We start from the raw sequence: 14,826 nt of genomic DNA, 5'->3' as shown, positions 1-14,826 counted from the left end.
CCACTCAATGCTGTTTGAACCTTAGATTTACATATTTAAAACAATATTTATTTTATATATAAATAAATGAAAGTGCACGCATTGATTAAACAACCTTATTTTTTAAGAGAACAAAAGCTCCAGATTACTGAAATATGCAAAAACTATAAATGACATCATCCCTCTTGCTTCCAACTTTTGCATATAGATCCCAGTCTGCTATATATATATATATACTCTTCTGCATTAGAAAGATCACAGATTACAGTCAATTATCACTAACAACATTACAAAAGTGTTTGTAAGACACCGAGAGAAAGAACAAGAACCACAGATGGTCATTATTTCAACACAAATGTTAGACTTAGAATTATTTGACATCAAGGTTGAGGGGAAAATCCCCCTGAAAGAGATTCCAGTGAACCAGCCTGCTGGCTCGAAAATAAAGATGACAGGATAGAGTAAATTTTTCCTGGTTGCTATTAGCTTTTTTTGTGTAAGAGTAGAAAACTACGAAGAGTAAACAATGAAAACAATTAGATACGATTTTCAGTGTCTTCAGAGAACCCCCTTATACTAGCTAAGCAAAAACATCCAGAACACACTTTATCAGGCCACAAAACTATCATACTGTATATTTTGCCCTTTAAAAGTTAGTGTTACTTTAAATTTCCAGGAGTACTAATACTGCAGAGAAGCAGCTGGATCAAGCCACAGACTCGGTTTTTTTTGTTTTTTAAGTGGCATTAATAACAAGAATGTTAATTAATATGAATATGAATGTGAATGTAACGAACTCTCTAGTATACTAGTGAACAGTGATTCTGTTTAAACGTGTAATTTTAAGCCACTGGACAGGTGAAATATTTCAGGGCTCAATTCCCTGAAAGAACCCATTAAAATGGGCTTTTACAAAACAAACCCACATTGCACTTTTCTCACAACTGACAAAAAAAATTAAACCAAATGTCAGTCTTTAATGTGGTGAATGCTCTCAGATCAACTGAGAAAGATTCATCTCCATGACAAAGATCATGAATAGCTAATTAGATGACAAACAAGCAGTACATGACAGAGAAACACAGAAAACTAGGCCTTTCGTTCTCTCTATTTCACTGTCAAGTCTATTGTACACTGTTTCCTATTGCACACCAGGTGCTGGTCAGAAACACAGAGGCGGTCGTCAAGGACAGACGTGTGACTATGAGTCACAGTCTCTGATCTAGCCCTACAAACAATGCAATTATTCAGTGGGATCTTACAAAAAGAATTCTCCAAATAATTTGCTCTTACGTTATATTTGAACTGCACAATGCAGGATCTCACTGGATATGATCATTTTGATACTAACAAGACCCTAGTGAGAGAATCCCACAAATGACTTGGCTGTGCTGTTGTGTTGTGTGCACCCACGGCAGAGCTGTCAAGAGCTAAAACCCACAGTCACACAAATACTCAAAGCTGAAACCAGCAGCAAAGTCAAGGATTAGAATAGTGAAATAAACTGAAATACTGACAAAGTTAGAAATACACTGGGGATCTTCCTTAGGAAGAGAAAGAGAAAAAGTAAGAGTAAGACAAAGAGAAAGAGAAAGAAAGATGGGGCAGCACAGTATATTTATGTATTTCATCTTCACCAGTCCTGTTGGAATGTATGATACTGAGTGTGTGAGTGTGATACTGAAAGTGGCTATGTTGGGGAATAGCTTAACTGTTTTCTTTGCCCCTAACATACATGTATGGCCAGCCATACATGATTTCATGTATATTAATCCATGTTTATCACAGGCTAATGGGCTTGTTATCGACTAAACTGCATTATTAGAATGTATGCAAGGGCTGTGGACAGTGTTAGACTGAAGCTCCCATCTTGCCTCATTTCTTAAGGCATTTCAAGTAGTTTGTAATCCGCTGTAAATATTCATTCTTACACATAGAACAATGAACGTACCCACCACTGCATGATTATGGTGTTATGGTTGTAATAGGTGAGAAATACGTCAGACCCATAAGAGGAGCAAGGTGTGAAGTCAGGTTCCCACTCTGACATACAGTCCCTGTCTTGTGCTCTCCATCATTTAAAAAGAATAAAAAAGGCAGTGGCTGTGTGTGAGAGTATCTACTGTGGCCTCAGAGATCTAACGGCTCTCAATCACCACCGGTTCAAAAACACCCGCAGACACCCTGCCAAAGAATAAAAGAACCATATCACACATGATATTACAAGAGTCAAAGAGTCAAAAATACACTACTAAAAATTCAGCTTTAAATTGACATTTAAACCATGTTAATTTGAAAACAGGTTTTTAAATTGCAAGAGATTTCATAATTGACGTATTATGAAACTGTATATGTAAAAACTGTTTTTATACTGTATTTCTGAAAAAATCAATTCAGCCTTGGTGAAACTGATTTATTTAAAATGTTTTTAAACACACACACACATAAAAAAAGGTACAGTCTTATTACTTATTAATGATAGCATAAATACACTGTAAAAACTATTTTTAGTAGTTGTAAATAAATATATTTTTTTAATTGTTTATGTTATTAACTGAGTCAAAGTGAAAGTGTCTGTGATATTTCTGAGTGAAAGTAGCTTCTATACCATTTTTTGTTAATGTAATAAAGGAATTAAATTCATACTTTGTGCATTGATAACCAGAACACTACATTAAAAAGAGCACATGTTTACCTGTTGACGAGCTGTATGCCACTTAATGCTGTGGTGCCATCCCTACTGACGAACAGAGTTAAATTGCTGTCTGTGAAGTGATAAAATGATCAGCTTTAGTGATGTGAAGGCTTCACAAGTGGATAAACCCCTCATATATGTATCAGTAATCAAAGTGTTGAATTAAAATAAGCTTAAGAGGAACTAAATGGTGCTAAATAGTTAATACTACTAGTAAGACAGCTACCAAATTCTTTCTCCACACACCTTCATTGTTGCTGACATCCGCAAAGTTCTGACTCTGCACAATCTTCTCCACAATATCATCTGCATCAATGCGTGTGTCGTCCACCCATGTGGGATGGTTCTCAACAGTGTCCTTCTTTCTCCTGCATAGATACATAGATACTTAACTACATGCCATTTTTGCTTGTGCAGTTCAGCATAAAACAACAAAGACTTTTAGTATATTGGTGTGACTGGTGACTCCCCACCTGGAGGGTCTGTTTGGGGGCAGAGCAGGTCGTGGGGGACGTGGGGGTCTCTCTGGTTTAACCGCTTCTTTGTCCGGCTCTACGGGGCTCTCGATAGTGGTAGACGTTCCTCCTGATGTGTTGCTGCTGCTGGTGGAGGTGTTCCGCCGGTGCTGAGACAGATCTGTCAGGCTGGAGGAGTGAGAGTGCTCCGTACTATAACCTGTGTGGAGGACAAGCACATCCCACAAGACTAAGGGTGAGCAGCAGTTCTTGTGATTATAATAAGCAGTGTTGTGAAAGAAAAATGTTCAAAAGAATGTAATTTAATTTTCACTTTAACTTTTCAGCCTCTAAGGTTTTACACTACAGTTCAAAGGTTGTTTTTTTATTTTTTTATTATTGATATTCAGACAAGAATGCACTACACTGATGAACAAGTGACAGTAATGACATTCATATTGTTACAAAATATTTCTATTTGAAATAAATACTATTCTTATTACAGGAAAAATGTACATTTAAAAATATTTTCAAATAGTAAAACCTGAAATATTACTACAATTTAAAATGACCGTTTTCTGTATTTTTAATCAAATTATAAGAGAATAAGATACTTTTCCCATTACCGACCCCAAACCTTTGAATGATAGTGTATGCAAATGAAAAAAGTACACAAATTTTCTCAATACATTTTTGTGATTTTAGAACTCAAAAATATCTGTATTATTCATTGCTCCTGTTTCATATTGTAAATTGCGAAATAATTTATTCAGTTGTAAATCTAAATGATTACATATCAATTTAATTTCAGAAAAAGTAAGATGGAAGTGTAGCTTGAAGTTGTTTTTTTAAACTGTAATCTGCTATAATCTGTACCTGATGCTCTTTTGATCGTGCCCTGAGTCCCACCTGAGATTTTGCTCTGTTGGCTGGCAAAGCTGGAGTTGCGAGAATGTCCCGTGTGAAACACTTCATCTGGACTGGACAGGTTCTCCTCCAGTCCCTCCTGAAGTCCTCCTAAGAGCAAACAACCTCAGGTTAGCACCGTTTATTTAGAAAACCCAAAATATCTAACAAAAACAGTAGTTACAAAATCATCATAAAATACTTTGCATTTCTAATACAATTGTAAATGTAAAGGATTTTTCCACTTGTTAACAATATCCAGATTTCACAGATTTCAGAGATTGTCTACTGTAGGTGTGTTGGTCATACCAGAGTTGTTCCCAGAGGATCTGCTTTTGACAGATCGGCGAGTGATGCCACCGAGGGCCAGTGCAGAGTGGTCGGCGGTGCCCTCTCCCTTGCGGTCCAGCTGCAGAGAGGGGTCCTGCCCAGCCATGGCAATGGTCTTAGCTGTGCTCACGGGCCTGACGAAGAGTGGAAAGACAAGTTTAGATATCATCAGGGAGCAATAAAAGCTTGTAACACAAAGTTAATTCACAATATACAACACACTCACGTTTTGAAGCAGGGATCTCCAGAGAGAAGAGTCATGCCAATGGTAACCTGTAAAGAAAGATTAACATTTTACTAAATAAAAGAGTTTTCTCATAAAATATTGCATTTTGATAGCAAAATTATCTGCTTCTGGAAAGCTACACATGAAATCTATATTTAAAATGAGTAAAAATAACAAAAATATCTATGATTAAATGTTGTCTGTTCCATTTCTCTTCACATTTTCCCTCTCACTTGTCTAGTGAGTCAGTCAGTCTGTCACAACAGTGTGATTGTGGGTTGATGAGATGGTTTGGCCAGTCACATATCGCCCACACAGTGCAGAAAGTCTAGATGATGATGTTTGTACTGACGGCAAATAGACTGGTGCTAAGATTAATGCGGAGAAAAAGGTTCCTGGCCTTTTAAAGATGAAAAATTAAGTGTTTGAGCTTTCAGTCAGACCGAAGCCGATCAAAATGCACACGTGTAGTGTCAGTCCTGAAATGAGATAAGAGCCAGACAGCCCTTACACCCACATGCACAAACATTTACACAGAGACACACTCACTTTGAGTATGGAGTTGTCCTGTCGAGTGTTCTTGGTATCGTAGCCCTCTAGTATACAGCAGCGAACAGTGGAGCCTGAACCAGCAAACTCCGCCAAGTTGAGGTCAGCAAAGCCCAGCTGGAAATGAGAGAGGATTTTAACTTCACTTCAGTCATACACAAAAATCTAGCTCTTAACTCTTCCAAACAGGTGTCTGAGTGAGTTCTCCTGTTTTTCCACTTATACCATTAGCTTTATAAGCATGACACCAGGAATAAGTCAGGAAAAAGGAAAGCAAAGGGTTAACACTTAAGGGCTCTCTTATGTAACTACAGGCATGTGAAGCTGGCAGAAGTCAGTCATGCATGAAATCCCTCTCTGTTTCTCACTCGATAAAGGTTTCTACAACACTACTGACAAGCATTCTTGTTGCTCACTTCATACAGTTATCTACAATCTCCCTCTCTAACTCTTCTTTCTCCGAACATTTCTATTAACCTTGGTTAATGATATAACAGTAGCTGATATAATTTTTTCCATTTCCTTTATTGGATGAACCCCCTATACAGTCAGCACCGAAGCACGTGACCAGCTGGCCTTTAGAAATCATTGATGTGTGATATTACAAGGGATAAAGGGACAGATGCACACAGAATATGCTTTATTATCATACCTCAGTGAGCGAAATAACCCATCATAAATATTTTTTACTGCCCATGACCAGAATTTTGTATCAATTTTAATACAGATTTTTGTGCCTGTAAGAATAGCATATCATCATATATTAACCCTTAAAAATACATTTATTCACTAGTTTCCATGGTTTAATGCTAGTAATAATTGTGTTAAGAATGTAAAAGATTGTATGACCAATAACTTTCTCCTATTAATTTCAGATAAGACAAAGATATTACTTATTGGACCAAAAAACAGTGCACAGAATTTCATAGATTACAATTTGCAACTAGACGGATGTACTGTTACTTCCTTTACAGTCAAAAATCTGGGTGTTATATTAGACAGCAACTTGTCTTTTGAAAACCATTTCCCATATTACAAAAACAGCATTCTTCCATCTTAGAAACTTTGCCAAGCTATGAAATGTTACCTTTTTCTGATGCAGAAAAGCTAGATCATGCATTCATGACCTCTAGACTTGACTATTGTAATGCACTGCTAGCTGGTTGTCCTGCATCTTCAATAAACAAGCTACAGGAAGTCCAAAATGCAGCAGCTAGAGTCCTTACCAGGTCAAGAAAATATGATCATATTACCCCAATTCTACAATCTCTGCACTGGCTAACAAAATATTATTACTTACCTATAAGGCCCTAAGTGGTTTAGCTCCTGCGTACCTAACTAGCATTCTACCATGCTACAACCCATCACGCTCCCTAGGGTAACAAAACACGGGACTTTTGGTAGTACCTAGGTTCAAAATTCACTTAAGGAGGTAGAGCTTTTTTGCATTTGGCTCCCAAACTCTAGAATAGCCTTCCTGATAATGTTCGAGGTTCAGAGACACTCTCTCTCTGTTTAAATCTAGATTAAAAACATCTCTTTCACCAAGCATTCGAATAATGCATCTCATAATTCTGGACTGCAGTTATATCTGATCAAATGTGCATTATTATTCTTCAGCTTGGGTTAACCTAATTAATTTTACTTGGTTGGAACAGCAGCTATGCTAATTATGTCTCTATTTGTTTCTCTGTTTTGCCATAGGACGTAACTAAGATTTACACAAGCTCCAGTCTGGATCCAGAACACCTGAGAAGAGATGATGTATGAAACATGTTACCTGTAAGAGGACATCATATGATGCTAACCCTGAAACAACATACAGAACTAACAGATATTGCTACAAGTGTGATTGCATATAATTATTGCTGTTAATAGTATTCATAATCTGTTTGACTACGTCTTTAATTTATTTTTCCGAAAATATTTGCCGTATGCGCATAAACTGACAGTCAACACTGATAAGCTACTACTAAATATTGTAGAAACTTAATTTTATGTGAAGTTGCTTTGCAGTGATTTGTATCGTAAAAAGCGCTATACAAATAAACTTGAATTGAATAATTCAAATAAACCTTTAGAGGAATACAAATGTTTGTATTTTTTTTTTTCAAATTTCTTATGCCAAATATGAAAGGTCAGGGTCCGACTATTCTTCTTGCTATTATGTTAGTTTCTAATAAGCTAAATGATCAACAACTTGCCAAGTTTAAATCATTTAGTGTAGTATTTCATGTTATGGACCCTGGGTGTAGAGTGTCACCTCTGGTCTCCAACCTGCATAATATACACCTGCTTGAAATGGAGACAATAACAAGCAGTAGAGACAGAGACATCGGGGTATTATCACATCTTCTTACAGATCTGTGCATGTGTCTGTGGCCTTCCTCATCTATGTTTGCTGTTCCACTGCTGTCTTTAGCACAAACTGTTTCCTCTGTGACTGGCACACTTCTCCTTTATAGAAATTACTCCTGCTCTTAAAAGGTTTAAGTGGTTTATTCCAGACAACCTTGGTTTTCTGTGCTCATTCCGAGACTGAAAATTGCCACGTGGTTAAATGATTCACAAATCCTTTAGTAAATTTGTGTCAACCCATTTCAGTTCAATGACACTGATAAGATAACGGTCAATGTACTGTAGCATTCAAATATCCGCCATGGCATAGGTTCCCACTAATTCATCTTAAAGGTCATATCCACCTCCTCCTTCCTGTGTTTCTTGCTTATTCCCAGTTACAGTCCATTGAGTTGACCTCCCTCATACCCTGTTTCTGCTGCGCCAGCATACGGTTTTGACACAGTGCTCTCGCTCAGGACGTAAGCGTTCAGTAAATGAAGAGAAATGGACATGGAAGTACACTCCCAAATAAAACATCCTCCTGGAACTCATTACATTATAAATGCAGAAGGACTCCTTTAAGGGGTAGATATAGGTGTAGGGTTATAGAAAACACTGTTTGTACAGTATAAAAACCATTACACTGCAATGACCCCATAAAACATGGAAATACAATGTGTGTGTGTGTGTGTGTATAATCACACTAAGGGCCTTTAAATGTTTAACGGTTTAGGAAATAGCTCACATTCTTTCTTTGTTTATAATAAGAGGTATAGCCTGTGTCAGGCATTGCTGTAATTATTAAACATATGTCTCCAGATTTCTGTCTATTATCAGTGATTGATTGCTTGAATTTATTGTACAATTAACATAAGGTGGTACAAGCAATGCTAACTGTGTGGAAACACACGTCTATGGCAGGCCCAGACCAGAACACTGAATCCCTAACACTAACCTCCCACTGCATTACACTCTTTATATGTATGCAGTATTTCCTGCACAGGTGATGTCATGTGTGTCACGTAGTACAGTATGTAAACTGGTATATAAGCATGTAACTCACAAGAGATTTGTGTATGTAAACATATAAAGCCCCAAGGAAAAAAAAAACAACCTTTTGTATAACAGAGCATGAGAAAAAATGTACAATAGACAGTATGAGAGGAACAAACATTCAGTTGGAAATAAAGAAAAGGGATGAGGGAAAAGCTCCTACCTTTGAAAAAGCCTTTCCACCTTTAAGTTCCTGCAAGGACAAAAGAGACCGAGAGAGAGATTATTTGTTATGCAATGTTTGCTATTGGTGTGGTGACGCTATGAGGCAAAAGGAGTGAAGGGTAATGAGAGCAAAGGAAACCATGAGACAGCAGATATCCTGTATAGTGTAAACCAAACTGACGGAATACCTCCATAATCTCTGTTAAGTGGGATAAGGGTGTTTTATTCAACCACAGATTTCATTTGGAGCAAGATTAGAGCATATTAAAATTGTTTGGAAACTACCTCCAGCAGTTAATCTTTAAATTTTGCTTCAAATGCATTTTATGTCTACATTTTATTGTTTTAGCCTTGTCCTTGATCCAGTATTTGTATTTAATTTTCTAAACAAAGACTGAAGTAAGTGTCAGTGAACATAATACAATCCATGTGATCTGTAAAAAGGGAGCATAATGTTTTTATTGTGGGTCTTAAAATGTTAAGACTATAAGACTAACCTTACGCACAGACACTCGGCAAATGCAGGGGTCCAGGACCCCCGTGGCAGGACTGGCACTCATCTTACACACAAAGGAGAACTTCTTTCGCCAGCGAACACAGTTCTCCTGAACCTCCTGCCTGTGGAGAGAAACAGAGAGAGAATGACTTATCAACATTATTACAAATCTTTATGAGACGGCCGGTGAAACATTGCTGAGGAGACACAGATAAAACTAACAACACAATGGACTCTTGTGCAATCTATTTACTGGGAATAATCGCTCTTCACCACAACAATCCATCTTTGTGAAACAACAGGACTTTGCACAGGAAATGAGAACATTAAAGAATCAGATTAGAACACAGTTGAGCTTTCACTCACAAACGAAGCTAGACTGTGGCAGCAGAAGACGTACAGTATGAAATGCCAAAGGAACCATTCTCATCCTTTCATCTCTGCAGACCTCTTTGATGAAAGTGGGTCAATATGTTCTCCCTTCACTTTCGGTTATGTTCCTTGTCATCATCCTCCATGCTCTGCATTGCTCTCTTACATCCCACCACTTTTAGAACCTCTGAATGGATGGTAAAAGTTGTCTAATTGTTGGTTGGTGGTTTTTTTGGAAACTCAAAATATTAATTTCAATGTATACAGTAAATACTGTGCTTTTTTTAATGAAATGTTGATGTTTGATGCCAGTTGTGTGTTCTTGATGGTTTTTATTTATTTATTAGTATTAACTTTTGTTATTATTTAATAATCCCATTAATTAAATGTATTAAATTGTCCATTATTCTTTGAGAAATATAACATAATAATGTGTTGTAAAACTTTAAATAAAAATACAGATCCTTTATATAATTCACAGAAACTACATGCACAAATGCATACATTAACATTGACAAAGTTTTAACATGAACCCTTTTTTTTCATTCAAATTAAAACATGCATTTGTAAATTCTTTATAAATATAAAAAATATATATATATATAGTTATTATTTTTGTGTTCTAAGTCCATTTTGACTGGAGCATCAACTGAGTATTACGTCTATTAGTATTAGGTGAGAGTTCTTTAGGAACATTATCTGTCCCCTAATATGGTCACTGCAATCACAAAACCAAGCACTGTTGTGTCTGTCTCACTAGATAAAGCTCTCTCTCTTATCCTTTATATTGTATGGTGCCTGGAGGTAGATTTGATGGCCTCCTCCTGTCCTTTATTTACCCTGGGCTTGTTGCCAAGGCATCTGTCCCTGATATCCGCCAGCGTGCCAGGGAAAATGAGTGCGGATAACAGCACATCTATTACCCCAGTGTGACCCTGAACAGACTGGCCTTCCACTAACACCACACACACACCAATTGCTGATGGGCTACAGGTCACGTTTGACTCTGATAGATATGTCTGATAACAAAGATAACTTAGCATTCCAGACTAAACAGTTAGTTAGTTAGCGAACTGAAAATCTGTCCCATTTCAAAGCAAACTGTGAGCCAAAACAACTCAGGCTCATATTACACAGATTAGGCAGAGAAAGACTTCCAAACTCACTCCACATGACACACACGACACACACACACACGTTTGCAGCTACAGCCCCTGGCTTACAATTCTTTCAGAGTCTGAGGAACATCCCATTGCTTTGTTCATTTGAGTGAGATAGTGTTTCCTTCCTGTTCTCTAAGTGACATCAGACATTCACAAGTTCCACTGAAACACTCAAGCACCTGTCAGCTCACAGCTGGAGGATGACTCATAAAGATCAAATCAAGACTTTCCTGGTGGTCCAAAGATCAAAGGAGAACAGAATATTGCATTTTCCGTCCTTAAGTTTTGAAAGAACAGACCTCATAGAAAAAGCATTATTAATTAAACATGACCTTTGTAAAAAAATAATGCAGTATGGTGAATCACAAATGGTCCACAGATTAGCTAAATGTTACAACCTTCCTGACAATTTAGATCCTGTTCCATCAAGTTCTGAGTCTATTGTCACAAGTCCAACTGGCAGCCCACAAAACCACTTCGGCAAAACATGACTGGACAAAATTATAGGGTTATTCAATCATTCCATTAGGTTGTAGGGAAATGCAGAAGGTCATGGGCTTCCTTTGTAGTCCTAATGGGTTTTTAGAAAAGCTGTTTCACATTTATAGTTAACAAAATCTGTGGTTATTATTAGCTGAAAATACAGAAATTACACCGTCATACCATACACATGAATTTTAAAACTGCTGTGTGCGTTTAAAAGTGCATTCTTTAGTGTGTATATGTATGTATGTATGTATGTGTGTATGTATGTGTATATATATAATGTATGAAGGGCTCAGATGCAAAAGCCTCCAAGTGCCATTTAAATTGTTCTTCTAAAATAGGAATTTAACATTAACATAGTCATTTCACTTTAAATGGCAATGAATAGGTTATTTTCATAGCTATTAAAGTTTAATAACTGAAAAAACATTTTAAAAGAAAATGTATTTAGAAGAAAAAGGCTTTTGCATCTGAAATCTTCATATGTTAATGTGATGTAAATATACAGTACAGACCAAAAGTTTGGACACACCTTCTCATTCAAAGAGTTTTCTTTATTTTCATTTAGGGGTGAGCTGGACAGCAGACAGAAGGCAAAAGGGCCAACAAGTGCTAAGCATCTCTCAGTGAACTCCTTCAAGACTGTTGGAAGACCATTTCAGGTGACTACCTCTTGAAGCTCATCAAGAGAATGCCAAGAGTGTGCAAAGCAGTAATCAAAGCAAAAGGTGGCTACTTTGAAGAACCTAGAATATGACATATTTTCAGTTGTTTCACACTTTTTTGTTATGTATATAATTCCATATATAATTCCACATGTGTTAATTCATAGTTTTGATGCCTTCAGTGTGAATCTACAATTTTCATAGTCATGAAAATAAAGAAAACTCTTTGAATGAGAAGGTGTGTCCAAACTTTTGGTCTGTACTGTATATACACACACACACACACACACAGTACTGTGCAAAAGTCTTAGGCCACTAGTATTTTCACCAACAAAAAATGGTTTTAAGTCAGTTATTTCTATGTTTTGTTGTAGTGTGTCAGTAGTAAATAGTAAAATAGTTTACATTTCCAAAAATTATTTTTGCCATTAAATGTAATAATCCAGTGAGATTTTTGTTTGCACAAGGAGTCTGACAGCAACCAGTGCTCCACACAGAGATCTGATCTCATCATCATCCAGTCTGTCTGGAATAACATGAAGAAACAGAACAAACTGAGACAGACTAAATACAGAAGAACTGTGGCAATGTCACACTTCTTCTTCAAACAAATTAGAACTATAAAAGACATTGTCAGTTTAGTTCTGAATGGTGCACAACCAACAAACATCAAACTGAAGATGGAGGAAAAACAATGCTTCTCTACATGGGGTATATTAAACGGCAAAAGACATGACAATCATCCACTGAATGACTCAATGTCAGTAAACGCAGACACACAAACACAAACACACACACAAGCACACACACACACACACACACACACACACACACACAAACACAAACACACACACAAGCACACACACACACACACACAAGCACACACACACACACACAAGCACACACACACACACACACACACACACACACACACACACACACAAGCACACACACACACACACACACACACACACACACACACACACACACATGTTTGTTTTTGTGAAAAGTGGGGACATCCCATAGGCGTAATGGTTTTTATACTGTACAAACTGTATATTCTATCGCCCTTCACCAACCCTACATCTAACCCTCACAGGAAACGTGCATTTTTACTTTCTCAAAAAAAAAACTAATTCTGTATGATTTATAAGCGTTTTGAAAAATGGGTTATTTCCTCATAAGTCACCCTCTCCTTGTAATAATACCTGTGTCATACACATGTCATTATACAGAGTTGTGTCCTGATATGTCACAAAAACAAGAGCACACACACACAAACGAACCCAAAGGTACATGCACTGTAAAGTGGCATCCTACATACTCTCAGATGATATGTACTCAGGGTGACACAGAAAGATTCACAAAACAAATCCAGATTAGAGTTTAGGTTAACCCTGGATTCATTAAAACACACACACACAGCTCCAACAGCCATTCTCAGTTGAGTCAGTACAAAGCTTTTGTAACTAACCACAGGAGATAATCTGTGGGATGAGCAACCTGGCAAGCAATAAAGTCACTTGTGCCGCAATGAAAATATCCAACTTTACTGTAACAACTTCAATCTGTGACGTGAACAAAGATGATAAAACTCCCATTCTTTCACAATTAGGTGAGAAAGTTGGTACTTTCCAGTATGAATCAATTTCTTTTTATTCACTACTTTTGAAAAATAAATAAATAAAACAAAAATGGGCCAGCCAACTCAATAAGGGTAACTCTATGAACGCTTGCATTTGCTGTATTAAACCATAATGTGGTGTGACATAGTGGATAAACATCACAACAGTTAGGTTTGAATCACATGAGAGATGACTCATCAGCTATTACTGTTGTGCCCATAAGGAAGCCACTGAACCCTGGGATGCTCCAGCGGGACTGTCCAAATACAAGTCAAAGTGGATAATGGACATGGACATGTGACACTGTGGTATAATGATTAACAACTGACTTGATTTCATGATTGATGACTGCCATAATATCATGAAATGTGACACTCCTTAGCCATAACTGTAATCAAATGTGTAAAGCCTCATAGACCTCATTAGACTTCAATAAACAAGGATCTATCCTCTCTGGACTCACATCTCAATATCAAAACAATGATAAGGTTCCACTTGTTATGAAGATGTAAATCATTAGTGGTGTGTATGTAGATTCTAAGTGGTTTCTTGAAGTGGTGCCGCTTTCACTTTCTTGTTAGTGTACACTTGTTATAATAGTGTACAGTTGTAACTCTATGTACCATGTCTTTAATAAGGATTTTAATGTATGCTTCCAATGTAATTAACAATTAGTAAATACCCTCACAAACACAGTAGGTCTTAAGGGAAAGTAGACAGTTGAGAAAGAAAGCATATGTGTAAAGTATATTGGATCCGGGCAGCTCTTAAAGTGACAGCAGTATAATATTCCCGCTGTCTCTCATTCATGTTAATCAAACAACAAAAGAGAAAATCTCTCACTTTTATTCTTTCATTCGTATGTAGCATTTCTTCTTTTTTTTTGTTCTACTGTAGTTTTTTTGTCCTATTTCTTATTATTAGTTTCTAATTCTTATTTAATCACTGACCGTTTACTTGTCTTCAGTGAGCTTGAGTTATTTTTGTTTATGTTTTTAATTTTGGCTAATATTAGTTTTTTGTGATATTGACACTGGAGACAAGAATTATGAAATTTACATTTACATTTATACAGTGCATTCAGGCTATACATTATTTGACCAGTATCTATGTTTCCTGGGAATTGAACCCACAACTAGAGCCCGACCGATATATCGGCCGGCCGATATTATCGGCCGATATAAGCTAATTGCATTTAAATCGGCATCAGCATTTATAACGGCCGATGAAACATGAGAAACAGAGTCTCATGCTTCACTCATGTTATGAGTGTTGCATAGTGTGCCCACCAGAGGGAGCTCTGCAGCTCCAGAGTTAACAA

General features: G+C 37.0%; 1 protein-coding gene and 1 long non-coding RNA gene across 5 annotated transcripts in view; one reads left to right on the top strand and one right to left on the bottom strand.

Annotated features, from left to right (window-relative positions):
- Positions 1–1,830: 1,830 nt before the first annotated feature.
- LOC132141288 (early estrogen-induced gene 1 protein-like) overlaps positions 1,831–14,826 on the bottom strand; it is a 35,170-nt gene continuing 22,174 nt past the window's right edge. For 3 of the 4 annotated variants that reach the window (XM_059550687.1, XM_059550684.1, XM_059550685.1), the window contains 10 exons: positions 9,196–9,316; positions 8,697–8,726; positions 5,141–5,257; positions 4,592–4,638; positions 4,345–4,499; positions 4,006–4,146; positions 3,148–3,349; positions 2,921–3,042; positions 2,675–2,744; positions 1,831–2,163 (listed from right to left, as the gene is read on the bottom strand). In XM_059550687.1, the coding sequence (XP_059406670.1) occupies positions 2,118–2,163; positions 2,675–2,744; positions 2,921–3,042; positions 3,148–3,349; positions 4,006–4,146; positions 4,345–4,499; positions 4,592–4,638; positions 5,141–5,257; positions 8,697–8,726; positions 9,196–9,316 (1,051 nt within the window). In that variant the 3' untranslated portion in view covers positions 1,831–2,117. The remainder of the gene's footprint in view (positions 2,164–2,674; positions 2,745–2,920; positions 3,043–3,147; positions 3,350–4,005; positions 4,147–4,344; positions 4,500–4,591; positions 4,639–5,140; positions 5,258–8,696; positions 8,727–9,195; positions 9,317–14,826) is intronic. The other variant, XM_059550688.1, reaches the window with a different exon arrangement.
- On the top strand, positions 3,244–4,439 carry LOC132141303 (uncharacterized). Its single transcript, XR_009433886.1, has 3 exons — positions 3,244–3,385; positions 4,033–4,166; positions 4,316–4,439. It is a non-coding gene; the product is annotated as an uncharacterized LOC132141303 (long non-coding RNA).

Source organism: Carassius carassius, chromosome 5, assembly GCF_963082965.1.
Source record: "Carassius carassius chromosome 5, fCarCar2.1, whole genome shotgun sequence".
In the NCBI taxonomy this organism is placed as follows: Eukaryota; Metazoa; Chordata; class Actinopteri; order Cypriniformes; family Cyprinidae; genus Carassius; species Carassius carassius.
This window is presented reverse-complemented; position numbering and strand designations above follow the sequence as displayed.